The sequence below is a fragment of the Ictalurus furcatus genome, chromosome 1 (genome assembly GCF_023375685.1).
Source record: "Ictalurus furcatus strain D&B chromosome 1, Billie_1.0, whole genome shotgun sequence".
Taxonomy (NCBI): domain Eukaryota; kingdom Metazoa; phylum Chordata; class Actinopteri; order Siluriformes; family Ictaluridae; genus Ictalurus; species Ictalurus furcatus.
Window position 1 is genome coordinate 11224086 of NC_071255.1, and position 27524 is coordinate 11251609.

A 27524-nucleotide genomic window follows, 5' to 3' on the forward strand; every position below is an offset into this window, starting at 1 on the left:
GGCCGGTGTGAAGTGTTGGTTGGCAAACAACTTTCCCGAATTAAATGAGGATAAGTTTGTTGATTGTTTTTGGTCAAAGGGGATGTGGGGTGCATTTAAATGATTTAAGTGAAATTTAAACTTTAAATGACAAAAAAAAAACTCTCCTGTATCAAAAACCTGGGTGTTATTTTTGACACCAAAAATAATCGCCAAATAAATGCTGTTGTTAAAAACATTTTTTTCCATCTTAGACCTATAGCAAAGTTGAAGTCCATTCATTCTTTTGATGATCTGGAGAAGGTTGTGCATGCCTTTGTGTCTCCTTGTTTGGACAACTGTAAAGCTCTGTATCTGGGTGTGAGTCAGGCCTCTCTCTTTTGCCTGCAACTGGTCCAAAATTCTGCTGCTACGCTTTTAACTGGCACCAGGAAAAGAGTCCATATTACCCCAGTATTGATTTCATTACATTGTTTTCCGATTCCATATTGAATCCAGTACAGAGTGTTGCAATATATATTTAAAGCTGTTCATGGTCTAACACCAGAGTATATCTCAGACTTAATAAGTCTGTATTAACCTTCAAGGTCTCTTCACTCTGGAGATCAGCTGTGTCTGTCGGTTCCTTGATCTCGCCTTAAATCTCAAGGTGAAGTCTAGGCAGCACCTAGACTTTGGAATGAGTTCCTGTTGGTCATAAAATCATCTACATCTCTAGTGTCTTTTCAGAGGGCCTTGAAAACGTATTTACTTTCTCAAGCTTTTAATTAATGCATTATAAAATGTACTGTCAATTTATTTTATTTTGTCTTTGTCTGTTTTAAATGCTTGTTCTATTCTTGGCTGTATGTATGTGATCATTTCTGTAACTCCATGTGCAGCACTTTGGTACCAATTGTGGTTTTTGAGTTGAGTTGAGTTGAGAGGAACAATGCTGTTTTTATGCAAAAGTCTCTGGTGTCTAAACAAATATTTTTTCACACAGGAATATGTTTTGGCCAAAAGCTGTTATTACCCGAGAGAATAAATAAATCAGTTGGGGAGAATGTGGTGATTACCCCAATCCATATTCCTGATCACCCTTACGTTCTTGTCAGATGGAGATTTAATGAAAACATCCTTATTAGTGTAAATTCTGGTGCAGCTAAACCAGTGCCTCAGTACACTGACCTACTCTTCAGCCTGAATCTGATCACTTTGCTCTGGAGCTCAGCAGCCTGACTGAGAATGATACTGGACTATATTCTCTGACTGTGGACACTACAAATTCTTTCACAGCCGTAACCTCACTGCAGGTGTTTGGTGAGTAAACAAAACTTTTTAACAAAACTGCAGCAATAGTTTGTTCTTTAACTTATTACAGTCCTCATTTTGTGAATATAATGGAAAGTCTTTGCTTTGTAAAATTTCCTATAATCAGTTATTTTTCTGTACAGCTGAATCCAAATAGACAGGTCTAAAATAAACAAAACCATATTTATAGTAATCTTAAAAATATATTGATATTGGCAGTTATGGAGTCTTAAAATTGCTGTCAAATTTAGGATATTCTCTTTTTTTTAATAATAAATTCCTATATAAAGTATATAAAAATACAGAAACTGTAGTGTTTAGAGCCATTTTAGTAAGTCCTTGATTGTGAAGGTAATATAGGGAGACTGACTTTTCAAGAAAATTTTTACTATGAAATGTTTTTTATTAAATGTAGAAATATATCTAGGCCTATATTATTAATCACACTCTGTGAAATTAAAGATTTAAATAAATTTAATAATCAAATATCTCACTGCAATATTATGCTGATCATTGACATTGCTGTGAACTATTGAACTTTAATGGGATCCTATTACAAAGGATTAATGTGAGTAATTGGTAAGTATTGCAAATACATTGTAAGTATAAAGTTGTTTGATAATTTGGGTTTGTTTTACGATTTTCTTTTTCTTTCTTTATGGGTCTAGTTGTCATTACTTTCTTCAGTGAAATCTAGTTAGCTAGTTAGCAGCTTAACTGCTTTTTAGTGTGACATGTCATACACTGCTACTGTTGTCACCCTGATTTTGACCCTATTTTAAAAACCACCAGCTGCCACTGACTGAAACAGAACAGAGTGATTTTTTTTTTTTTTTATCTAAAAAAAGGAGAGCTAATAGTGTTAGTACAGTAATTACACTGTCTTGTTTATAGACCATTAGTGTTGAGGTCTTATGTGTAGTGTCACGTATTTGAGCCCTGTTTTACTTTTTAATCACCAGGGCCAGCCTCCAATGTTACCGTAGTACCGGGTAAAACAGAGCTGGTTGAATTCAGCAGCACTGTGAGTCTCGTCTGCTCTGCGTCTGGCTCCTCACTTTCATTTATTTGGCTGAACGGCATCTCTGAGGTAACAGCAGGGGACTAAGTTCAGCTAACAGACAACAACAGCAGTCTGACCATTACTAGTGTGATCAGAGGTGACACAGGCCCATACCAATGTGACGCATCCAGCATCTTCAGCAAAGAAATTAGTCCTCCATTGATCCTCACCATTTACTGTGAGTTAACTCTTGTTGACAGTCATGAGATTTATCCAACAAACATGCATGATATACCTGGTCTCCACAAAACCATGATGGCTCTACAGCTGACTAAATATGGACTGTTCCATTGCAGATGTTCCAGAAAATGTTGCTGTTGAAGCAGATCCAGTGGAACCCTTCTACAGCTCTGGGTCAAACCTCATATTGACCTACTCAGCTGAGTCCAACCCTGCTGCTGAGTTTCAGTGGGCTGTGAATGGAACAGAGCTTGGTGAAATGGGCCAAGAGCTTAGACTGAGCAACATTCAGAGCAGTCAGAGTGGCAATTACACCTGTATCACCTATAACAAGCAGAGCCTGTGATACTCCATGTCTAAACCCATCAGCGTCACTGTACTAGGTGGGTTATAGTTTAGTTATTCAGTTATTAAGCATTAATTTAAAGCAACGCAGCTCTCCCAGATATATTTCATTGCTGTTGGAATTTTTTTCTCTTTTGCAAAGTTTATTAGGATTTTTAGGCCTAGATCATACAAGTCTCTGTATAAGCTGTTATTAAAACACAGATTTAGATATAGTGAATTAATATAGCCTTGTGTTATATCTTATAACCAGGAGTACTGTCAGAGCTACTATTATAGAATATGATTCAACACCCTCTGACCAGTCAGATTCAATTCAATTCAATTCAATTCAAGGAAATTTTATTTGTATAGCAGTTTTTTTTTTTTTTTTTTTTTTTTTTGTTTTTTACAATGCCCTCAAAGCAGATTTACAGAAACATATAACCATAGGGTACAGATTTTAAATGTGTGCCGGTGGCGATGGTGGCAAGGAAAAACTCTCTAAGATGATATGAGGAAGAAACCTTGAGAGGAACCAGACTCAAAAGGGAACCCATCCTCATCTGGGTAACAACGGATAGTGTGAAAGTAAAGGGAAGCTCATTATAGTTTTTATCTGAAGTCTGTTTTGTTGAACCGATCCACTGTTCACTAAAGGAGACTTGAGTGCAAAATAGTATGTGGCAACTGCAGTCCTAAGTCCATAGCAGCAGCCGTAGTTCCAGCACCACAGTGCAACTGTTCATGTGAAATTGAGGTCCAAAACCATTTCCATGGTACTTCAAGCTGCACCATCCTCATCAGTAGAATAATGTAGCCTCCAGTTGATGAGAACTCCAACCAGAAGTAGGGCATCAGGATGGATCAGCTACGTCCTTAGAGCAGAAAGGGTCAGGATCACTGGCATGTCTGGAATATCCAGTGTAGCTCGACTGAAGGAGAGAGGGAGAGGGAGGTAAAGAGAGGAAGAGATTGTTAGGTATGCTTTTTATTCTGTAATGGACAGGACTGTGTACTTTGTGTAAAAAAAAAAAAAGTCTATTCATGGTAAGCTTGAATAAACAAATATGTTTTCAGCCTGGCCTTAAACACTGAGACTGTGTCTGAGTCTTGAACACTAATTGGAAGGCTATTCCATAACTGTGGGGCATTGTAAGAGAAAGCTCTACCCTCTGCTGTAGCCTTCACTATTCGAGGTACCAACAAATAGCCTACACCTTTTGATCGAAGTTGGCATGGCAGATCATAAAAGACCTCACTTAGGTACTGTGGCATGAGACCATTCAGTGCTTTATAGGTCAATAATAGTATTTTATAATCAATGCAAAATTTTATTTGAAACCAATGCAGTGTGGATAAGATAGCGGTGATGTGGTCATATTGTCTGGTTCTGGTAAGGTCTGTCGCAGCTGCATTCTGGACTAACTGGAGTTTGTTTATACACCTACTGGAACATCCAGACAGTAAGGCATTACAGTAATCCAGCATAGAGGTGACAAATGAATTAACTAATTTTTCTGCATTGTGTAGTGACATTATATTTCTTATCTTAGCAATATCTCTGAAGTGAAAGAAGGTTATCCTAGTAATATTATCTACATGAGCGTCAAATGAAAGACTGGGATCAATAAACACACCAAGGTCTTCTACGGTTGCACATGACGAAACAGAAAGGCGGTCCCTAGTTACTATGTGATCAGAAAGCTTACTTCTAGGTACATGTTGTCCTAGTAGAAAAATTTTTTGTCAAAATGTTTTGTCAGAATTAAGTAGAAGGAAGTTTATAAACATCCAATGTCTAATGTCCTTTACACATTCCTCAATTTATTAAGCTTTATTACTTTATTAAATCCTGACTGATAGATTTCATGTATATTATTCCTATGTAGGTATGAGCATAGCTGCTGTGCTGCAACCGTCTCAAAGATCTTGGAGATAAAGGGCAGATTTAATATAGCTGGACAACTGACAGGGGTCGAGGTCAGGTTTTTTAATCAGTGGTTTAATAACTGCTTCTTTAAATAATGTAGGTACATAGCCAGTGCTAATGGAAGAATTGATTATTTTTAGAAGGGGTTTGATTACTCCAGGAATAATCTGTTTGAAGAAACATGTAGGTAAGTGATCGAGTATATACACTGATGATTTTGATGAAGAGATAAATGAAATTAGTTCGGTCTCTCTAAGGGGAGTGAAACATTCTAAATGTTGATCTGATATTGCTATATTTTCACCTACAGGGTTAGTTATAAAACTGACTGCTTTTAATTGAATAGTCTGAATTTCATGTCTAATATTTTCCATGAAAAAATTAATGAAATCATTGCTACTATATTATGATTGTGTGCCTATTTCTGTGGTAGATTTATTCCTTGTTAATTTTGCTACAACATTGAATAGAAATCTAAGATTGTTTTGGTTTTCTTCTATTAGGGTTTAGAGATCTAGCAGCACTAAGAGATTTTCTATAGTTCAGGAAGCTTGGTGATCATGGGTGATATCTCTGGGAGGTTATTGATAAAGCTCTGTGTAGTAACTGACGTGAATGTACGTTTGACTCAGTAGCGTGGCAAGGTGCAACTATTATGATCTATATGCAATTTAAACGAGATAAGATAATGGTCTGAGGAACGCTTCAGACTGAGGAAGTGTTACTATATTTTCTATATTTAATCTGTAGGTTAGTATCAGGTCAAGAGTGTGACCACCATTATAAGTGGGTTCTATTACGTTCTGATTGACCCCTACTGAATCTAGTATAGATACAACTGCTATTCTCAGAGGGCCTTTTGGGTTATCAAAATTAATATTAAAATCGCCAACAATTAAAGCTTTGTCTAGAGAAAAAAACAGGTTTGACATGAAATCTGTAAATTCACCAAAGAATTCAGAATATGGCCGTGGGGGTCTGTAAATAATAATTAGTGTTATTGACTTATTTTTTGTGGCTACGTATGCTATACTAGTATAAAGAACTTCAAAAGAGTTGAATTTGAATACAAGAATGTGTTGTGGTATGAATATAGTTTATATACAGGGGAGGGGGAATAAGTCAGTGGTTGTAAAAGCAGACTACTGTATATCTGGGAACTTTCAGAACAGAAAAAAGTATTGAGTTTTATAAAACAGATTACTGCATTCTTTCAGCACAAAAGCTGACCTGACAGACTAAATAAAGCAGGTGGGGAGAACATAGGGATTATCCCAATCCATATTCCTGGTCATCACACATCTTTGCAAGATGGATGTTTAATGGGAACATAAATCATTCTTAATGCACTTCCTTGAAGAATTACAATATACCCAGAGTACACTGACAAAGTCAATCTGGACAACACCATTTTAGCTCTGGAGGTCAGACGCCTGACTAAGAGTGATACTAGACCATATTCTCTGTCTGTAGACACTGTTACAGATCATTTCACAAATTTAACCTCACTGCAGCTGTTTACTGAGTAAACCAAACCATCGGCTGCTTCATCAAGGGATATCTTACAGTGCTTATTTTGCAAATACAATAATTTCTTTCTTTTTTTTTTTTTTTTTTTACTGCATATTTATTGTTTACTATAATATTTTCCTCTCCACAAAAGAATATGAACATGCACCTCTAAAATATGTAAAATCACATTCATATTAATCTTCATATCATATTAATATTTTCAAGTCTCACTCTCAAATCTATGGTGTCAAATTCTGAATAGCAAATTACTCTTGAAAATACAGAAAATGTAGACTTTAGAGCCATTTTTGGTAACAGATTTCTGTCATGATCATCACTTAAAAATAAAGACAACATTACTGTTTTGTCAAAACTGCCGTGTCATTGTCCACTTCACTTGTGCCAATTTTTCATCTGCTGCCATATTGCAGTAACTGATGGCTGAAGATTGGTGATTGGCACACATTATCAAAGGTTTATAATGATATAATGTTTGATGTTTATTACCGTCGTTTACTGTCATAAAAAATCTATAAAGAGTACTTTCTTTTTTTTTCTGTCTTTTTGTTTTGTACCTCATAATTGTTAAGGTGATAGTGGACTAATATTTGTACAGTTTTACTAGGTAATTTTTAATCTGCATTTATTTATTTTTTTGCAGTATGGCTTTAACAGATGTGAATGATTATTGTCTAACTTCAGGAGAGCTAATAGTGCTGGTACAATCATTAAAGTTATGTTTTGATTATATATAATTCATGTTCAGGTCTTATGCGTATGTGTATCTGAGCCCTGTATTACTTTTTAACCCCCAGTGCCAGCCTCCAATGGTACCATAGTAGCAAAGAATACATGGCTGCTTGAATTCAGCACTGTCAGTCTTGTCTGCTCTGCGTCTGGCTCCTCTCTTTCATTTGTTTGGCTGCATGGCAGATCTGAGGTTACAGCTGGGGGACGATTTCAGCTAAGTAACAAGAACAAAAATCTGACCATTACCAGCATATATATACCAGTATACCAGTATATAACAATGAAAATTAACTCTTAAAATATACAAATCCAACTCTTATGCTTCTTTATAATCTGCTCCAAAGTTCTTTCTCTTTATGATTATTTTTAAGCCTATTCATTACTGTTTTCATGACTGAATATTAATGTGACTGAATATTAATACATTTTGTATTAAACATGTTTTGGGGGTGTAACACTATCTAAAACAGATCTTAATTTGAAGTTAAAATTACCAACCATATCATGCACTGTTTACATGAGTTACATGAGTTTACATGCAGTAGAAGTTTATAGAGAAAAAGGGCAGCTGTTGATATGTTAAAATATTTTTTTTTTCTTTCATGACATCAAATCTGACATTCTAAAACAAGCAGTAGTGAGATGGCCACAGCAACAGCCACAATTTCCATTTATATTGATAAATTAACCTTGTGACGTGACTAAATCCACTGTATGACCAAGATTAAGCCTCAATAGTCTGTAATTGCCTTCAAACAAGATTTAATGAGAAAGAAAATGTCTGTCTGAACTTTCTGGACTGTCACAGGGAACCTCACTAGAAACTGCTCAGATCAAGAGAACTTTAATGTGTTGTATTACTAAATCTTTGTGCCTATATTGCTGGTTATTATGGCATTATCTTCTTTAATCTAGCAGTATGAGCTTGCTGGAGTTATTTTGTTTTTTACCCTACAGTTGTTTACCCTAATACAGCTCAGCTCTTATACTTGGTTTAAATTTATTCATTTGGCAGATTCTTTTTCAAAGAAAAATGAGCCTAAAACACAACTCGGTCTATTACCTGCATCATGGGTACTAAGGCCTGATGCATCTTCAGGTCTTCATTCCACCTGAGCAGCAACATGACAAAATACACTTAATTAGTTTCAATGAAATCTGAAGTCACACAGCTTTTGCAGATAATATTGTCTGCCCTTCAGCTGTAGCTATTAACTCCAACCATGACTACACCTTTTTTATTTCACTAATGTGATCTCCTTAGCCTTTGCATTTGTATTGATGGTTCACCAAATATTTGTATATAATTTGGCTTCTTGGCAACTATTTAGCTACTTTGGGGAACTTTATGGCCAAAATTATGTGGACACCTGACCATCACACCCATATGTGGGCCCAGAATAGGATGTTCAGCATGCAGATATGAATCTGATGGCCAGATGTCCACACAAGAAGCTCTTCTGATGGAGGGACATTGTATAAACATAGCGTATAGGAGTCTTTACTCATAAGTACAACATGAATCAAAAATTAAAGGTGGTATAAAAAGAGGATTTAATATTTACATTTAATATACATTTCATATTTCTTTATTATGAATTTCTGCCTCGCTGAGGTTTTCATGTCAAACAGTTGTACAAAATCTCGATGTTCTTTAATACAATGTGATTATATTTTATTAAATGATGATTTGCATGGTTTCTCTCTATGTTTGTAAAAAAAAAAAGAAAAAAAAGGTGTTTAGAAGAAGACCTACTGTCTGCAAAAATGACGACTGAGATTGTTATTGGGGTTTCAATCTGTATCTTCGGAGTTGCTGGTTTGATTTTCTACTTTACAAAAGCAAAAGAAATGTAAGTAAATTAGACCTTCAGTTTGTAATCAGCATTGTGATGTATTTAGTGTAAGTAGTATTTAATAGCAGCATTTTTTGTCTTAACAGGAATAATGAAAATCTAAACATGTATTTTCTAAAAATGAGTTATTGAAGTGAAACTTCAGATTAAAAAAAATAATTGCATGATTGTTCCGAATATCAAAATTACTGCCACAAAGGACCAGTCAGCTATTTCTCCTTTACATAGAAAGGGAGCTCTAGAGTATGTATTATAAATATTAACACTCAAAATGCTGATTTTTATGAGAATTCACTAAATCTGAAATAAAATCAATGCGTTCTCAAAATGTTCTGCCTTAATCTCTTTAAGAAATCATGTGACTAACAATCAAAAAGTAAATAACTCTGAAATCTGTGTGATGGTATTATCTGGTCTACATTTTACTGTTGTGCAGGCCAAGAACAAACTCCAGAGGAAATAATCAGAATGGAGGTATGTGTGAAGATCTTCAGTCTCGGTCTCAAAGAGCGCACGCGTGCACGACATTACGTAAGGAGGACTGTTTCCTATGGACACGTGCCTTTGTTTCGTTTTGGTTCTCTTCCTGTGCAGGTATTGGTTGATGATACTGATGGCATTGTTATGATATTGACTAGTTTAAAATAATAAAGTATCATAAACTTTCATAATATTAAATATTACAGTCTGTAATTAAATGTCCATTTCTGTAATATTTTGTGTTTGTTTAGGCTATACGGTATTTTCAGAATATGGAATTCATACAACATATTTTATTACAAGGTGGTTTTTAATATATATTCTTTCTTATACAGCAACACATAAAAAATGTTTTTCTCAAACATTTGTCACAAAATCCCACCCTCATATGCATTAATGTCTGTGTTTTAATGTGTGATACTATTTATATCAGTGTAAATCAGGGTAAATCTTATCCACAAAGGGCCAGCGTGGGTGCAGGTTTTCATTCCAATCAAGCAGGAGCCACAACTGATTCCATCTGTTTGATCATTCAGGTGTGGCTGCTGCTTGGATGCAATGAAAACCTGCACCCACACCGGCCCTTTACGGATAAGATTGGATAAGTTATAGAATGCAGGCACTGTGCCACTATCACTATAGCTAAATTAAACACTGTCATTTAGCAAGCCAGCAAGATGATTGAAACAAGTAGTCATTAATTCTGAAGAAATTGATATGTATTTGTGTGTCTACAGGTGTTTGCTGAGTTCCACTGGATTACAAATGTGAACCTACGCAACCAGTTCTACAGAGAGCTTGACCGACACACAGCACGACTGACCGCCTTGTACAGGCAGGACAGCAGAGGTGCTGCAGGAGATCTTTGGGACTTATGATCTCAAGGTATGTTTAGGATTAACTTTGCCACCAACACAACATTGATCACATTTTATGCAGACATTTAAGAGTGTTACAGCACAAAAACAAAGCAGCAAGGTGATGCAAAAATAGAGTAAATTAAACAAAGGAGCAGAGTTTAATCAATTTTAATGTTAGCTGATACAATCAATTCAAATGTAGTAAGACTGGTCCAGGCATTGAAATATCTCTATTATAAATATAAATTTGCTTGTGTTATCATCCTGTTATTACTAGAATTGTATAAATATAATGGTCACATCTATTTGTATGGTTCTTTAATTGTTTTCTTTACCAATACAAGTTGCAGAACATTATCAAACTTTGTTAAAGGAATCCCTCAGGTCATATTGAATACACAATAGAAGCTTGACTCCGATTTAAATATTTTACTCAAACATATCACTTACTCCCCCCATGTCATTCCAAACCCATGACTTTCATTCGTCTTTGGAACACAAATGAAGACATTTTTAATGAAAACTGGGAGATTTTGGTCCCTCTGTTTACAAATTTCTGTCCCTCCATTTACAGTTGTCTACAGAAAAGAAAGCAGGAGCGTTGCTAAGAAATAACAGTTCAGAGAGCGAGTAAAGACGTCCATCATGGTGTTTCTCCAGCAGGAACAGCTCCTCTTACCATGTGGAGCGATTTGGTTGAATTCCTCCTCACAGAATTCCTCGAGTCTCTTCTTGAGATCTGAGACAGAATTCCTCACTCCATCAAATGAGAGATGTTGATGGACCGTGATGCTGGATGTGTGAAACGTTGGGCTTTCTAATGGAGGAGACTGACATCCAGAAGCTAAAGCCTTCCGAAAGCAAATTAAACTTCAAACAAAGATAAATGCCATGTGTAAACAATTTACTACTTTGGAAAATAAAATAAAGGAATAAGGATTTATTAGCACAATGTAGCATCTCTCATTTTGTCATTTTGCAAAATTCATGGTTCATGATTTTTTTTTTAAAAAAGTGTTTTTTCCATATTTACATCCATCAGTGTTCTGTCACTACATTACCCAGCATGCATTACACAAACACATCATATAATCATTATGAATCCTCCTTATGAGCCACCAGTTTTTAATGTTGTAGCCATAGATATAGGAAACAGTTGATACATTAGTCAGTCTTGGGGCTCCTGTGATCCTTCATTGCTCAACTGTCACGATAAACACACCAGACAAATGAAGTCACAGCGACTCGATCACAAATCCACAATCTAATATTACCGAACTTAATTAAGAACTGAAGTCAAGTTAAAGAGAAGCTAAACAGCACTAAATAATAACAAACAGTAATAAACTGTGAAGTCGTCTGATCTCAGGATAACACCAGACACACATGTGATGTCAGACATTTATTGTTGCTTTCACGAGAGGTGTGTTAGAGTGTGTGTGACTAACAGCTGGCTCTGTAGAGCAGACTGTGAGTGTTACCTGGAGGAAATGGATGTGATCATGTTTGTGTGAATAAAAGTGGGGCATAAAAGTAAATAATTGTTCTTGAAGTTTGGATTATGCTGTGACATCTTGGATGCCTGCCAGAGAGCGTCTGATGTCTAGAGGAGTGTGAGACAAAGTTCAAGATTCAAGCATTGGCTCAAATTTTCAGTTACTTTGCTGACCAGATTACGACTACCACACTCTTCCTAAAATAACATTTTAAGTAGCTTTTGAAAAATCTTTCTGACTGATACACAATCTCACATTAATCACAAATTATGGTTTAAATCACACAGCTGACTAAAGCAATTGATTATAGAAAATAATTAAAATGAGCAAGTATTCATTCTGGAAAGATTTCTAGTTCTCACCTGTTTGTCAGCGATTTCTGCTGCGGCAGTGATGGTGTCGTGTCCTTTATGTTTATCCAACATGCACAAAGAGCAAATACATCTTTGGTCAGTACGGCAGTAGATCTTTAGCACTTTATTGTGCTGAGAGCAGATCTTCTCTTGTAGTTTTGCAGAGGATTTGAATATTGTGTTGTTGTTTTTTTTCAGAGCAAGAACTTCATAGTGAGTTTTCAGATGAATTTCACAGTAAGAAGCCAGACACTCCAGACAGGACTTGATGGCTTTGTGTTTTCTCCCGGTGCAGAAATCACTCTCCACATCTCCAGGTCCAGCGTAACAGTGAGCAGGAGAAGCAGCTTGGACTTCAGTCTCTTTCTTTAGTTTTTCCACCACTTCAGCCAGCATGTTGTTTCATGTTGCGTAGAACAGGCCTTGGCGTGAAAGTGTCTCTGCACTGAGGACAGCTGTAGATGCCCTTCTGACCCTCCTGATCCCAGCAGCCATTAATACACACCTTACAGAAACTGTGACCACAGGGGATAGCCACCGGATCCTTCAGGAGATCCAGACACACTGGACACCTGAACTGGTTCTGATCTACTGAAATACGGGCCTCAGCCATTTTCCTGAATTTACACACATACACACACACACACACACACACACACACACAGAGAGAGAGAGAGGGAGAGAGAGAGAGAGAGAGAGAGAGAGAGAGAGAGAGAGTAGCACTTAAGGTTTAGGTTTTTTAAACTTAAGGTTTAAGGACTTATGGTTTTTTGGTTCATGCATTGTAGGGTTAAATATCAAAAATCTAAAGGTGTGCGTCATACCTGACACCTAGATGAACACTTTACAGTTGGCTGTGTGACTATACATCATTCCTTTCAAATGCTATTGATCTTTAAATTATGGTATATTTTGTGTATGGGCCGATTCGGTAGTGAAATACATGGCAATATTTATATATGATTTAATAGCTTATTTTGATAAATATAAAAAAAATCTAAAAGGTGTGCATCATACCTGACACCTAGATGAACACTTTACAGGTGGTTGTGCGACTGTACATCATTCCCTTCAAATGCTACTGAAGTTAGAAACGTGTAAAACAATGTCGTGTGTAACTTTAGAGACGGTCCCTTAATTTCTGCATTTCTGCGAATATCGAACGTCCAACGTCAAACCAACTTTATTCCAGTGTTAAACCGGTGCAGGATTACTCTGATAGTTTTCCCTGTAGGCTGTTCACTCCTGCATGTGTGCTTTAATGGCACTGTTTACAGACCTGCTGTCTCGTCTGCTTACTTAGTTAACTTTTGCTTTTTCAGTCGTTTGCTTTCTAACTCGAGTCTAATCGGCACTATTCGGTTTCACATCGGGTGATTAATCAGCACAGATCTTTCTGTAGAGACGCTTATTGAGAAGCAGTGGTGGAGCTCCGGATCTCTCCTGATGGATTTACACGCTGTGTGCTGCTCTCTGCTTCTGCTGTCATGTACAGGTGACCACTATATTCTTCGTATATCTGTGAAGATGAATACAGTGAGTAACTGCAGCGTGGCTTCCTGCAGCATAATAGAAGAAATAAACATTACAGCGCAGTGCAGTTTACACAGTTTCCCTTCCTATAGCCACAAAGGGACTTGGTCTGAAACGTCCTGTATCTCTGGAAACTTTGCGTTTTTTATGCTCTCTCTCTCTCTCTCTCTCTCTCTCTCTCTCTCTCTCTCGTATATTACATGCTTTCTTACTTATTATTATTATTATTATTATTATTATTATTATTATTATTATTATTGAAGAGTGTTTTTATTACAGAGTGTTTTGTTTTATTTTGTTTTTGTGTTTGGCTTACTTATTTCTTCACACAGGAGTATGTTTTGGCCAAGAGCTGTTATTACCTGAGATAATAAATACAGCAGTTGGGGAGAATGTGGTGATTACTCCAATCCGTATTCCTGATCCCCCACATGCCTTCATCATATGGAGGTGTAATGAGACTTTCATTGTTATTGGATCTGCAAGTGGAATTATAATACAGCCACCTTACACTCACAGAGTCATTCTGGACCCCACCACTTTAGCTCTGGAGCTCAGGAGCCTGACTGAGAGTGATACTGGACGATATTCTCTGATTGTAGCCACTCTTACAACTCCATTCAAAGGTGAAACCTCACTGCAGGTGTTTGGTGAGTAAACAAAACTTTCCTTTTTAACACAACTGCAGGGAGATTTTTCTTCTTTAATCTAGTGCAGTCCTCAGTTTGTAAATGCAAGGAAGAGTCTGTAATACTTATAAGTAACTATAATCAGTTTTTATACAGGTGTGTAAGGATTAAAAGTACACAGATTTGTACTGCATTACATCTTCACAGCTAAATTGGAATACACACCTTTCAAATTGTAGAACATTTTCTTTATCATATTATTCTTGCGTTCGATGACTATGAACATGCATTGGATGTTATTGCTGATGCAACACTAATACAAAAATAGTTCATTTGTTTCAGTTAATAGAACGTGTATTTGAATTAGAGTAAAATATCCTCTTTTGAAAGCTCCATAACTGGTGACTGAAGATCGGTGACTGGTGCCCACATAAAAAATCTGTAGTTGTTTAATAGCAGTTTTATTAGACTAAAAATAAGTTGGCAAGGAGTACTTTACTCATTTTTACTCATAGATCATTTTTACTCTGCATTTTGTTATGTTGGTCAGTATGGCTAAAACAGTGAAACAGTGATTACTATGTAAGATCATGAGAGCTAATAGTGTTGGTACAGTGATTATGCTTATGATTTGACGATAAATGAAATTTCAAATCTTCTGTATACTGGTGTCCACCTGAGCCCTGTATTACCTTTTAAACCCCCAGGGCCACCCTCCAATGTTATCATAGTACCAAGTAAAACAGAGCTGGTTGAATTCAGAAGCACTGTGAGTCTCGTCTGCTCTGCATCTGGCTCCTCTCTTACATTTATTTGGCTGAATGGCAGCTCTGAGGTAACAGCAGGGGAGCGAGTTCAGCTAACAGACAACAACAGCAGTCTGACCATTACTAGTGTGATCAGATATGACACAGGCCCATACCAATGTGAAGCATCCAACATCATCAACAAAGCAATGAGTCCTCCATTGAAGCTCACCATTTACTGTGAGTTATTTCATATTATGCAACTTGTTGACAATCATGAGATTTATCCAACAAACATGCATGATATACCTGGTCTACACAAGACCATGATGGCTGTAAAGCTGACTAAATATGGACTGTTACATTGCAGATGTTCCAGAAAATGTTGCTGTTGAAGCAGATCCAGTGGAACCCTTCTACAGCTCTGGGTCTAACCTCATACTGACCTGCTCGGCTGAGTCCAACCCTGCTGCTGAGTTTCAGTGGGCTGTGAATGGAACAGAGCTTGGTGAAATGGGCCAAGAGCTCAGACTGAGCAACATTCAGAGCAGTCAGAGTGGCAATTACACCTGCATGGCCCATAACAATCAGAGCCTGAACTACTCCAAGTCTGAACCCATCAGCGTCACTGTACTAGGTGAGTTCTAGTTTAGTTATTGAATTCATGTGCAACAGCAACAAAGAAAAAATAGAAAGCCACTAAATTAAGCCAAAGCACCTCTCCCAGAAATGTACAGATTTTTCACTGTTTGATTTTTTGCCTTTCGCAAACCTTTGCCAACTGCAAAAGAGTGGACAATGGCATACTGAGACATTTTAATTCAACACTGTAAAACATGATAACCCCATTAAGTTATGTGAACTTATTTCTTCTCTTTAACTCCAATTGTCATAACAAGTTTTGGATATTGAATTCAAGTTTATAATTTAAAAAAAAAAAAAAACTTGCAAAACGTTTGAGTTGAAATGAAGTTTATCTTCAAGCTGAGTTTACTTACATTTTTAACCACCTGAAATATCTTACAGTGAAGTAAAATTATATAACTGACAGATAAATTGAGGAAATCATTTGTTGCTGTTTATAAATATGCTACATTTTGGACTCATAAAATAGCAGAACTGCTGTATTTAACTAGTAGTTGAATAATTTGTGTACATACTGTGTACGGAAAACAACACAAATAAAACAGGGCCTGCTGTTATAGGGAAATAGTCAATTATGTACTCCAGCTTGAAGCAGAGTGTCCTGTGGTGATTGCTACACAAAGCACTAACACCTGAGAATCCTTTCATCAATGTTAAGTAAATGTCACATTTCAGAAGTTTTCACAGACTTCAAGACATTTTTCATCAAATATCATCTTTTGTTTATTATTAGGCTTAGATTATGTTGAGTGTCCACCATGCACGTCCCTGTGAATGAGATGTTACTATAGAAACGCTATCATTTTAGAATGAGAGCACTGATGTAAACCTGTTATTTGATTTGTAGTCGGCACCACTGTCAGAGCTGTTGTTATAAAAAATTAATCAACACCTAATGACAAATCAGATTTCAGAATTCAACAGTGCTGTGGTATAAATATAATTTATCTACAAGAGGTCTGAAAATAGGTAATTGGTTATTAAATCAAGCTATATCTGGGAAATTCAAAACTGAAAAGGTTCTTGGGATTTCTAAAACAGTAAGTGAAATGTTTAAAGTGCTGTTATAGCCCAAATGCTAAAAGTCACAGATAGACAGAATCAAAATGCTATTTGGTTCGATTAAAAATTAATTTGGTATGTGACAAATTGGAAGTAAGTTCTTAAATGATTTATTTGCCAAATATGATACAACAAGCATATTGTGTTTAATGTTGTTATAACTTTAACAGAATTATAATTAATTCAAATTCCATCTCAATCCACATTGTTAAATTAATGTTTTTAACTGTTTATTTGTTTCCTCTGTGGATTTTACAGAAACAATATCTGGAGCAGCACTTACTGGACCAACAGATGATCTAATAGAAGATGTTTCCTCTGCTACATTAACCTGTAATGTGAGTGGAACCATCTACAGTGCTGAATGGATGAAAGATAATAGGAAACTGTCAGCTAGCGGCAACATCACATTCTCGAATGATAGCAGATCAGTGATGATCAGTCCGGTGAGGAGAAGAGACAGTGGTGAATATAAGTGTACATTCAGCAACCCCATCAGCTCTGACACTGCAACATACAGAATGACTGTTAATTGTAAGTACAAATATATTCCTGGTGCTGATTTGTTTAAACTGAAGAAACATCTAAGTTTAATTTGACAGGCAATGACTTTGTACTGTGTGTTACAGTTGGACCAGATAATGTGAAAATTGATGGACCTTTTGCAGTGGAGGAAGGAAATAAATTGACACTGTCTTGCCGTACTGAATCTACACCAAATGCCTCGTACAAATGGATGTTTAATGGGACTTTACCTGAAGTGAATACAGCTGTATTTACTGTGGAACAGGTCACCTTTATGCACACTGGAAATTACACCTGCATGGCCTCCAATCCTGTAACCGGACGTAATGCCTCTGCATCCCATGTTTTGGAAGTAAAAGGTGAGATTTTACACTGTATAAAAGAAATAAAATAGGCTTTTCTTCTGTTTGAAATAAATCAGACATAAAATATAAGATGTTTTGAAGTAACATGTAAATAGACCTAGAAAATAATTATATCTTAATAATTCCTACATCACTCTAATTTACACAAAAATATCATTATAAAAAATATTTCTTCAGCTGGAAGATTGTCACGCTAAAGATCTATTGAGGATTTTAATATGTTGAGTCACAAAGATGTTATCTGTACAAAATCGTGCTGGCTCGTAACCTGTATTAATCACATGATTTTTGCAGTATGGATGTTTAATGTAAAGTACAAAGTAAAATAGAAGTTGTGTAATGAGAAATTGCTATTTCATATGATATTTATATTTACATTTATTCATTTGGCAGACACTTTCATCCAAAATGACTTACAATTGAGGAAATACATGCAAAGCGAGCAGAGAAGTAGTGCTACCAGGGGTGTTAGCTGGACTGTTAATCACCTGAGGCTGAGCCCAATTCTTCTCCATGCTTTTTTTTCAGCTCAGCTAGTAGCCTAAGTTTTGTATTATGGAAGCAAAGGTAACCTAGCTGTCAATGACGTGATCAGAAAAAAGTTTCTGACATGAACAGAACAAGTTGGATTTATCATAAAACTTGCCTCAGGTGTTGTCACTGTTTGTAGGACTACCAGGCCAATAAAATAATTTTTATTCATCTAAGCTAGTTTGGTGTCACTAGTCAAAGGGAAGCACAACTAAGCTATGGATTTAGCTGCTACAGTGCCATGCAAAGTACATTATCTTTCCTTCTGCTCTGCTCATATCATGTTCACGTAAACTGGAACTCATATAGACATTAACACACCTTGTTTTCCTGCTCAGCATCAGAGGATGTTCCTGTTTCAGTTTCAACCCCTTTACTGGTTTAAAAAAAATAAACAGCATATATCCACTTTCCCTCACACTGACTGTGAGCTAGCATTTGGCAGAAATTGAGAGACTGTCAGCCAATAAGACACAAGTGTTTCCATGTATTTTCCTGTAAACCCTGTCTGATTGGTCTCGCCTCTGTTCACTGAAGATATAAAATTACAACACCACTGTCTTCTTTTACTGATGTTCAGTTACGTAGTGACAAACCACTCCAAGTGGATAATTATTTGAGGCTAAAGAAAAAATCTTTGGGGTTGCAGCCCACAGTGCTCAGGCCAGGTTACGCCCCTGAGTGATACCAAACAGGATTTTTAACTGAGTTGAGAAGCAAAGTGCGTGTGTAAATGCAAAAGTTTTTTATTTCAATTTTTTATGTAGGGGAGTGGGGGGTTAACTGATCGCCGGAGAGTGTTGAGGTAGCATCAAGGCCTTGAATTTGAGGCGGGCAGCTACAGGAAGCCAGTGGAGGAAGATGAAGAGGGATGTGACATGGGTTCTTTTGGGCTGGTTGAAAACAAGGCGTGCTGTTGCATTCTGAATATTTATTTACAGCATTTTAGATTATTCATATTTATCTTGATATTTATCTTCTTTTCATCTTTACATCTTCAATCACCAACTCATCTAACGAAAACAAAAACATACAAACAAAAAAAACACAGCAATGATGTCTCCCTTTCTATTCACTTCATATATTCCCTGCATATAAATATTTATTTCGACCTTTTTTCTGACAGTGGTGGGCTAAAAAAAAACTTAGGAATCGTGTGTACTTAAGAATCCAGTCATGGCATTTTCTTTACTTAAAATACATAAGTGAAGTCAAGTCAAGTGGCTTTATTGTCATTTCAACCATATACAGCAGGTAGAGTACACAGTGAAACGAAACAATGTTCCTCCAGGATCATGGTGTTACATAAAACAACACACTAACCACATGAGACGGCACAGAACTAAATAAGACCTACACATTTCGACATAAAGTGCACATACAAACGAGTAAAAAACATAAGATGATACAGTAACCAGTGAACTTTGTACATGTAATCTTAAGGGAAATGGATGTAAGATTATGGCAGAATCTGAGTGATGTTTAAAAGTGACATACACCAAGTGACATCAAGCTTTTTTTGTACTTCCAGACCAATCAGGTCTCAGGTTGGGGGCAAGCAAGAAAAACAAAAATGGAATACAAGTGAAAAGTCATGATAGTCTAAGATAAATCTAAGGAGATATACAACGTTCACTGCCAATATTCGAATGCTGCAATATAACTAAAAATTATCAATGTGTCTATTATGGGATACTAGAATTGTGACTGCATAAAGTCTACTCACACAAAAAGCTCCTCTTCTCTTGATTTTCTGCCTCCAAAGCCTCAGTGAAGACAAACAACCAGTCAATAAACAATCTTTATTTTAAAATATTGAATATATATATATATATATATATATATATATATATATATATATATATATATATATATATATATATATATATATAAAATGGTATTTTGTGTTAATCATTATTATGTATATGATTATTTTTGAGTTTTGGAACTAATCATCTGAGTTTCCATTATTTCTTATGGGGAAATTTGCTTTGATATACGAGTGCTTTGGATTACGAGCACGTTTCCGGAACGAATTATGCTTGCAAGCCAAGGTTTGACTGTATATATACACAGTATCTCACAAAAGTGAGTACATCCCTCACATGTTTGTAAATATTTGATTATATCTTTTCATGTGACAACACTGAAGAAATGATACTTTGCTACAATGTACAGTAGTGAGTGTACAGCTTGTGAAACAGTGTGAATTTGCTGTCCCCTCAAAATAACTCAACACACAGCCATTAATGTCTAAACCGCTGGCAACAAAAGTGAGTACACCCCTAAGTGAAAATGTCCAAATTGGGCCCAAAGTGTCAATATTTTGTGTGGCCACCACTATTTTCCAGCAGTGCCTTAACCCTCTTGAGCATGGAGTTCACCAGAGCTTCACACGTTGCCACTGGAGTCCTCTTCCACTCCTCCATGACGACATCACGGAGCTGGTAGATGTTAGAGACCTTGTGCTCCTCTACCTTCCATTTGAGGATGCCTCACAGATGCTCAATAAGGTCTAGGTCTGGAAACATGCTTGGCCAGTCCAACACCTTCACCTTTAGCTTCTTTAGCAAGGCAGTGGTCGTTATCATGCTGGAAATCTGCCCTGCAGCCCAGTCTCCGAAGGGAGGGGATCATGCTATGCTTCAGTATGTCACAGTACATGTTGGCATTCATGGTGCCCTCAATGAACTGTAGCTCCCCAGTGCCGGCAGCACTCATGCAGCCCCAGACCATGACACTCCCACCACCATGCTTGACTGTAGGCAAGACACTCTTGTCTTTGTACTCCTCACCTGATTACCACCACACACACTTGACACCATCTGTTACGTTATCCAATATATTTCTGTTTGCTCTATGTGCCATTTGTGTGTCTGTCGGTGGTGGGCTGGGTTATCTTTTGTCTCCTCCCCCTTCTTTAGACCCCGCCTACTGCATGCGTCACGTTCCGGCTTGCTACTGGACGATCACATCTTGTTCCCGCCTGCTCCAGCCTTGTGCGATAGGATTGGTTGCCTGCATGCTTCCGGAAGTGTACTTAAGCCTCGTCAGTCTCCATCCCAGGGTAGATCAGTGCCGTTGCGTTGTGTATAGAGACAAGTTCTTTTCGTCGGTGTATGACTTTATGCCTGTTTTGACTTTGTTTATGCTCTGCCCCGTTATGATTCATGTGATACCCTTGTGTATATATGTACATATTACTTTTGTTAATTAACACACTAATAGTCACCTTTGTAAATAGTCACAGTTAGGAGTGGTTAGTAGGAAGTCAGCACCATTTGTGTTGATTCATCTTTTCTCCTGGTTTTGGCTAGCTAGGGAGTGAGGGAAGATGGTGTATTTTTGTTTTCTTTTCTTGTAGTGTAGTTAGTTTTCTTTGGTAAGTTAGAGGGTATTTTTGTTTATTATTTTGGCCTGGCCAGCTTCTGAAGTTTAAGACAACTGTGTATATAAAAGGTGCTCCGAGAATAAAAACAAAACAAACGCAATCTTGTTCTCGCCAACCCTTTTCTTTTTTTTCTTTTTGTATGTTGCGGCCCGACCTAGACCGGTTCGTAACACCATCTGAACCAAATAAGTTTATCTTGGTCTCATCAGGCCACAGGACATGGTTCCAGTAATCCATGTCCTTAGTCTGCTTGTCTTCAGGAAATTGTTTGCGGGCTTTCTTGCGCGTCATCTTTAGAAGAGGGTTCCTTCTGGGACAACAGCCATGCAGACCAATTTGATGCAGTGTGCCGTATATGGTATGAGCACTGACAGGCTGACCCCCACCCCTTCAACCTCTGCAGCAATGCTGGCAGCACTCATACATCTATTTCCCAAACACAACCTCTGGATATGACGCTGAGCACGTGCACTCAACTTCTTTGGTCGACCATGGCGAGGCCTATCCTGAGTGGAACCTGTCCTGTTAAACCACTGTATGGTCTTGGCCACCGTGCTGCAGCTCAGTGTCAGGGTCTTGGCAATTTTCTTATAGCCTAGGCCATCTTTATGTAGAGCAACAATTCTTTTTTTCAGATCCTCAGAGAGTTCTTTGCCATGAGGTGCCATGTTGAACTTCCAGTTACCAGTATAAGGGAGTGTGAGAGCGATGACACCAAATTTAACACACCCGCTCCCCATTCACACCTGAGACCTTGTAACACTAACAAGTCACATGACACCGGGGAGGGAAAATTGGGCCAAATTTGAACACTTTCACTTAGGGGTGTACTCACTTTTGTTGCCAGCGGTTTAGACATTAATGGCTGTGTGTTGAGTTATTTTGAGGGAACAGTAAATTTACACTGTTATACAAGCTGTACACTCACTACTTTAAATTGTAGCAAAGTGTCATTTCTTCAGTGATATTACATTAAAAGATATAATCAAATATTTACAAAAATGTGAGGGGTGTACTCACGTTTGTGAGATGCTATATATATATATATATATATATATATATATATATATATATATATATATATATATATAATATCTTAATATTTATTAATAATTATACATCTCTGTTATATAACAATGGGCAGTTAGATGATTCTAGTTAGGACTGTTAAGTGCGTTGTTATAGTTATATTGTACATGTTGCATAAGACACTCAGGTCAGCACTGTTTCTGTGGAAAAATTGCTAATTGTGAAAACACCCTTAGGTATGATTTGATTTGTTACCCACAAACCTAATATCAGTCATTTCTTACTGAAAATAATCGAGGAGTCCCTCTGCCATTTAGTGATAGTTGTGGTGTTGTGATGTGAGGTGCAGAATACACTCTAAAAAAAACACTGGGTTAAAAACAACCCAAATTGGGTTATTTTTAACCCAACGGCTGGGTAAATATAGGACAGAACACATTTTGGGCTAAACTAATCCATCAAGTTGGGTTGTTAATTTTAACCCAGTAAATGGGTTGTTTTTCCAACCCAAAGGATGGTTTCATGTTTACAAAAATGCTGGGTTAATTTTATTTCATAAATGGGTTGATATTTTCAGGTTTATTTTTCCCTATGAAAATGTAAAATACACCACATTATAAACAAATATGTCAACATGGTATCTCCTTTATTCATACACAAGAAGCTCTTTAGAAGTGTATTGCTAGAGCTGCTAAAATGGAGTTTATATATGTAGACTTTGAAGAAGAAAGAGTCAGATTTTGATAAAAGGAGAAATTTAAAACAGCCAAAAAACCAACTGATGAACCAGTGTGCATTAAAAACAAGTGAGCCAAAGCTAAGGAAGATAGCGGTGCATTTAATTTAATGTAAACTGGACTGTTATCGCACATTTTTGCTTTTTCTAGTGTATAGTAATGGTTTTATGGAGAAATATATTGATAAAATCCTTCACTCAATCATTTGTTAATTTTAACACACCTGTATGTCTAGTTAAGGACAACACATTTTGTGATGCTTTCAACACAATCAGTGTGTTAGTACATTTAACACATGCGGTATGTTAAACATTTCCACAAAAATATGGGTTAAATATAACACTAATAACACAGAGATGTGTTATTTATACTTTTTTCAACCCTACAATTATCCTAAAATGCTATTTGTTTGTATGCTAAAATTCTACTAAAAAGCTCCGAAAATACACAAACAATTCCATGAAATTCAAGTGACGTTATTAAAATCATTAAAACATTTCACAGATGTAAGATTGAGTTGATACATCTTCTCCCTGCCATCTGGGAAGACAAGTCCCACTCTATATATAAGACAAGTACATGATATTCACTTTTGAAGCCGTCCCGATATGTAAAGTTAATTATCACTCGCTGAGTTACTGTTTTCCAATGAATACATTTTCGAGATCTCCCTCCATAAATATCACAAACTTGGCCAGGCATTTTCAGCAGCTTTAACACTAAATAGTGATGAACGCTAACTTACCTGTGTTCATTTAGTTTCCTTGCCTCAAAACCCGCTAGCTCCACCTGAGGCGAATTCAAACAGTCCGCTTTGAGTTGATTTGACCATTGATTCAACTGTCAGTGAAAATGACCCAGCCACTAACCCTGCTGTTGGGTTGCACAAAACTACCCACGATTGAGAAAATACCCCAATTAAATGACCCAAAAGGCTCAACCCAGTATTAGGGTAGAAAAGATAACCCAACATTTTTTTGAGTGTAGAGGTGTTTAAAATCAAATCTAGTGTGCTGAGCTTGTTTTAATTTTCAGTCAGTGGTTAAGGCATTGGCCTACTGAATGTGAGGTTGTGCATTCAAATCCCAGTCTTGCCAAGGCCCTTAACTCATAGCTGCTCAGTTGTATAAATGTAGAAAAAAGTCATGTCCTTTCACTCTGTAAGTCGCTCTGGATAAGGGGATCTGCCAAATGCTGTATAATGTAATTATAAAGAGTACTTTATTGATTATCAAGGGAAAATTGATTGATTTAACTTAACTTTATGGTCCACCAATGTGGAAATGTTCTTTGGCTTCTCAAACACAACCCCCCCCCCCCCCCTCCACACACACAATTATACACATACACAATACACAAGTTATACACATACACAATACATCAATATAAAAATTATTCTAAAATGAGTTGCTTACCTTTCATTTTATATTATAATTGCCACTGGTATAAAGGAATGTTTATACACATTTCTAAGTTATTTTGGGACCTTATACCTCCTTCCAGATGGAAGCATTACAAATTCTGAGTTAAGTGGGTGTGTAGAGTCAAATACAACCCTTGTTGCTCTTTTGTGCATTGCCAGCAAATACAGTTTATCAAGCTGTGTTTGCTGGTGTCCTATTATTTTTCCTGCAGTTCTCAGTATCCGCTGCATCTTATTTTTATTCCTCACTCCTAAGTCACCATACCAGGCTATAATATTAAACATTAAAATACTCTCAACATGACTTTTGTATATCATTTCCAAAACGGATTGACTAACATCAAAACTCTTAAGTTTATGCATAAAAAATAACCTTTGATTTGCTTTCCTTAAAATATTGTCTACATTCTCATAAAAACTAAAACTTGTATCCAAATATGGTCCCAAATATTTAAAACTTTCCACAATCTCAACAACCTGATCATTTAACTTTAGTTTCCCTAACACATATTGTTCACCAGATTTAACAATGAAAATCATCTCTTTTGTTTTCCTTACATCTGTATGCAAGGCACTCAGTTTACACCAGTCTTCAAGAGCAACCACATTTTTAAGATAAGTTTGCTCGCTCATTACTTGATTTTTAGAACAAAGTTGCACCAGAACCATATCATCAGCATACTTAAACAGACCAGCTGTATTACTCTTACTCTTAATTTGGTGTCACATCAGCCACAACACAAGAGAAACAGGGAGGACTGAGACAACAGTTCACAATATTTAAGACTGCACAATAAACTCACAATATACAACAAATAAGAAGGAATAAAAGTATGCAGAAATAGCTCTTCATGATATTTGCAGTCTATTCCTGTACAGATTACTTGTATGAAATATATTAGAGTGGCAATCTTAAAACTGCACATTAGACATGTGTGATGCGCAGATGTGGTAGTGTGTGTAGAAAAATGTACAGTAGTCATAAGTAAATGGCGGTGCATGTGTAAGAATGTATAGTGACCCTATGTAAAATGTATATATGACTATATCAAGATATACTTTTAACCTAGACGTTCTCTAAATTTTTCTCTAAATTATTTCTTTGTATTCTCATAGAAAAAGGCTCTATGGGTGGAGGTAGAGATTCACTGTCTGCACAAGCTATAACTGGGATTGGTTCTGGAGTTTTATTGGGTGTTGCTGGAATTGCTGGTTTGATTTTCTACTTTATTAAATGCATAGAAAGGTAAGTACATTAGACCATAACTTTGTATTATTCCTTGTAATTAACATTTTCATCACTTCTGAAAAGAATCTGGTTCACATTTGGGCCCGAAATAACTTAAATTTAGGGCCAGATGTAACAAAATTCTTTGTTAACCTGAGCTGTCTAACCTGACCTGAGCTGTTTTGGTACTGTTACGTCAGGAGACGTATTGTGTGTGTGTGTGTGTGCTCTCTCTCTCACTCTCTCTCTCTCCCTCCCCCTGTTTCGCTCTCACAGGTCACTCCGCCCCATTTCAACGTGCTGACGTGCTGCACCGGGATTGGAGAGGAGAAGATTGGGCGTCGTTTAAAAAGGCGGAAGAACGATATGTCGAGAGGAGTGCAGATGGGTGGTTTATCTGTGATTGTGGGCATGCTATTGAGTAGCGAATATTTTCCGGTGTTTAAGTGAAATCACTTGCTTGTTGTATCGTGTGTGAGTGAAAGAAGTGAGTGGTAGAATCGTGTTGTCCCATTCCCCCATTTTGTTTTGTGTTGTGGCTCTATTGTAAATATCTTCCATTGTAAATATTTCTTTTCTAATAATCATGAAAGTGGTAGGGACTGGGTGCCATTTATTTTTGGGTGTATCTTATGTTCGCTGTTTTTGCTTCTGTTAGGGAGTCAGGTTAGACTGTGTATTTTCTTTTGAACTACCTTTTTTTTGTTAGGTAATTTAAATTGATACGGGACAAGGTAGTGACTGTTCTGTTTATTATTTTGGCCTTGCCCAGCCCTGAAGACATTTGCTTTCTTTGTGATTGTTTGTTTTGGATTGTTTCTTTCTTCTTCCTTGTAATCATTAAATTTGTAAGATTTCAAAGATTTTGAAAGACGTGTGTTACCTCATTTTTATTTTTGTTTATACTTCCTTTTATGTTACACCTTGACCCTAGACCGGTGTCGTAACAGTGCAGAACTGTAAATGGATCAGTTCTTGGGCCTTGCAAAAAGTATGTAAATCTACTAAGTAAATCTGGAGCAGATGCAGGTTGCATTTGTTGTCTGGATATTTTAATCCTCCAGCATTTTCTGGTTTGATTTACAGCTTAATAAAGCAGTGCACAGAGTTATTTTCTTAACAAAATGTTAGACTTTTGTTAAAAAAATGTTTTACTTTGCTTTCATAAGTTGTAATACATGCTTCTGAAAGTGTGACCAGAAATTGTAAGGATGCCAACACATTTTAACATAACTTTTTTGATTTTATTGTTTATTTTATTCTATCAAATATTACCAGCAGCCCTCTTAATTGGGAAATCATCATATAATAATTCACAAAAATGTCACAAATATTCTGCCAGAGGTTTTACATAGACAGGTTTTAGTATCAATAGTATCTATAACCAAATTTCATGTCAGGATTGGAGTAAGTTGATTCTTCTTCTTCTTCTTCTTCTTCTCCTTCTTCTTCGTTGTCGTAGTAGTAGTAGTAGTAGCAGTTGTAATTATTTATTTAGTTGTTATTTATTTATTTTAAATCATAATTGTTTCAATGATATTTTAAACACTTGTCTCATGTGACTGCTAACTACTTTATAAACAATTACTATTAAATTTGAT

The 27524-nt window shown here is 36.6% G+C and overlaps 1 protein-coding gene and 1 pseudogene across 4 annotated transcripts; one reads left to right on the forward strand and one right to left on the reverse strand.

Moving 5' to 3' along the window:
- Window positions 1-11398: 11398 nt before the first annotated feature.
- On the reverse strand, window positions 11399-12710 carry LOC128612181 (E3 ubiquitin/ISG15 ligase TRIM25-like; annotated as a pseudogene).
- A 553-nt stretch (window positions 12711-13263) lies between these two features.
- LOC128607875 (carcinoembryonic antigen-related cell adhesion molecule 5-like) lies at window positions 13264-26786 on the forward strand. Of its 4 annotated transcripts, XM_053625136.1 has the most exons (8): window positions 13264-13574; window positions 13945-14262; window positions 14949-15227; window positions 15358-15624; window positions 16953-17228; window positions 17324-17578; window positions 25812-25941; window positions 26200-26786. In XM_053625136.1, exons 1-8 carry the CDS (start codon window positions 13526-13528, stop codon window positions 26225-26227), a joined length of 1602 nt encoding a protein of 533 aa, XP_053481111.1. In that variant the 5' UTR covers window positions 13264-13525; the 3' UTR covers window positions 26228-26786. The 4 variants fall into 4 exon arrangements, with proteins under 4 accessions (XP_053481111.1, XP_053481103.1, XP_053481095.1 ...); XM_053625128.1 differs by lacking the exons at window positions 25812-25941; window positions 26200-26786 and adding an exon at window positions 21040-22356 and having other exon boundaries at window positions 14973-15227; XM_053625120.1 differs by lacking the exons at window positions 25812-25941; window positions 26200-26786 and adding an exon at window positions 21040-22354.
- The last annotated feature ends 738 nt before the right edge of the window (window positions 26787-27524 follow it).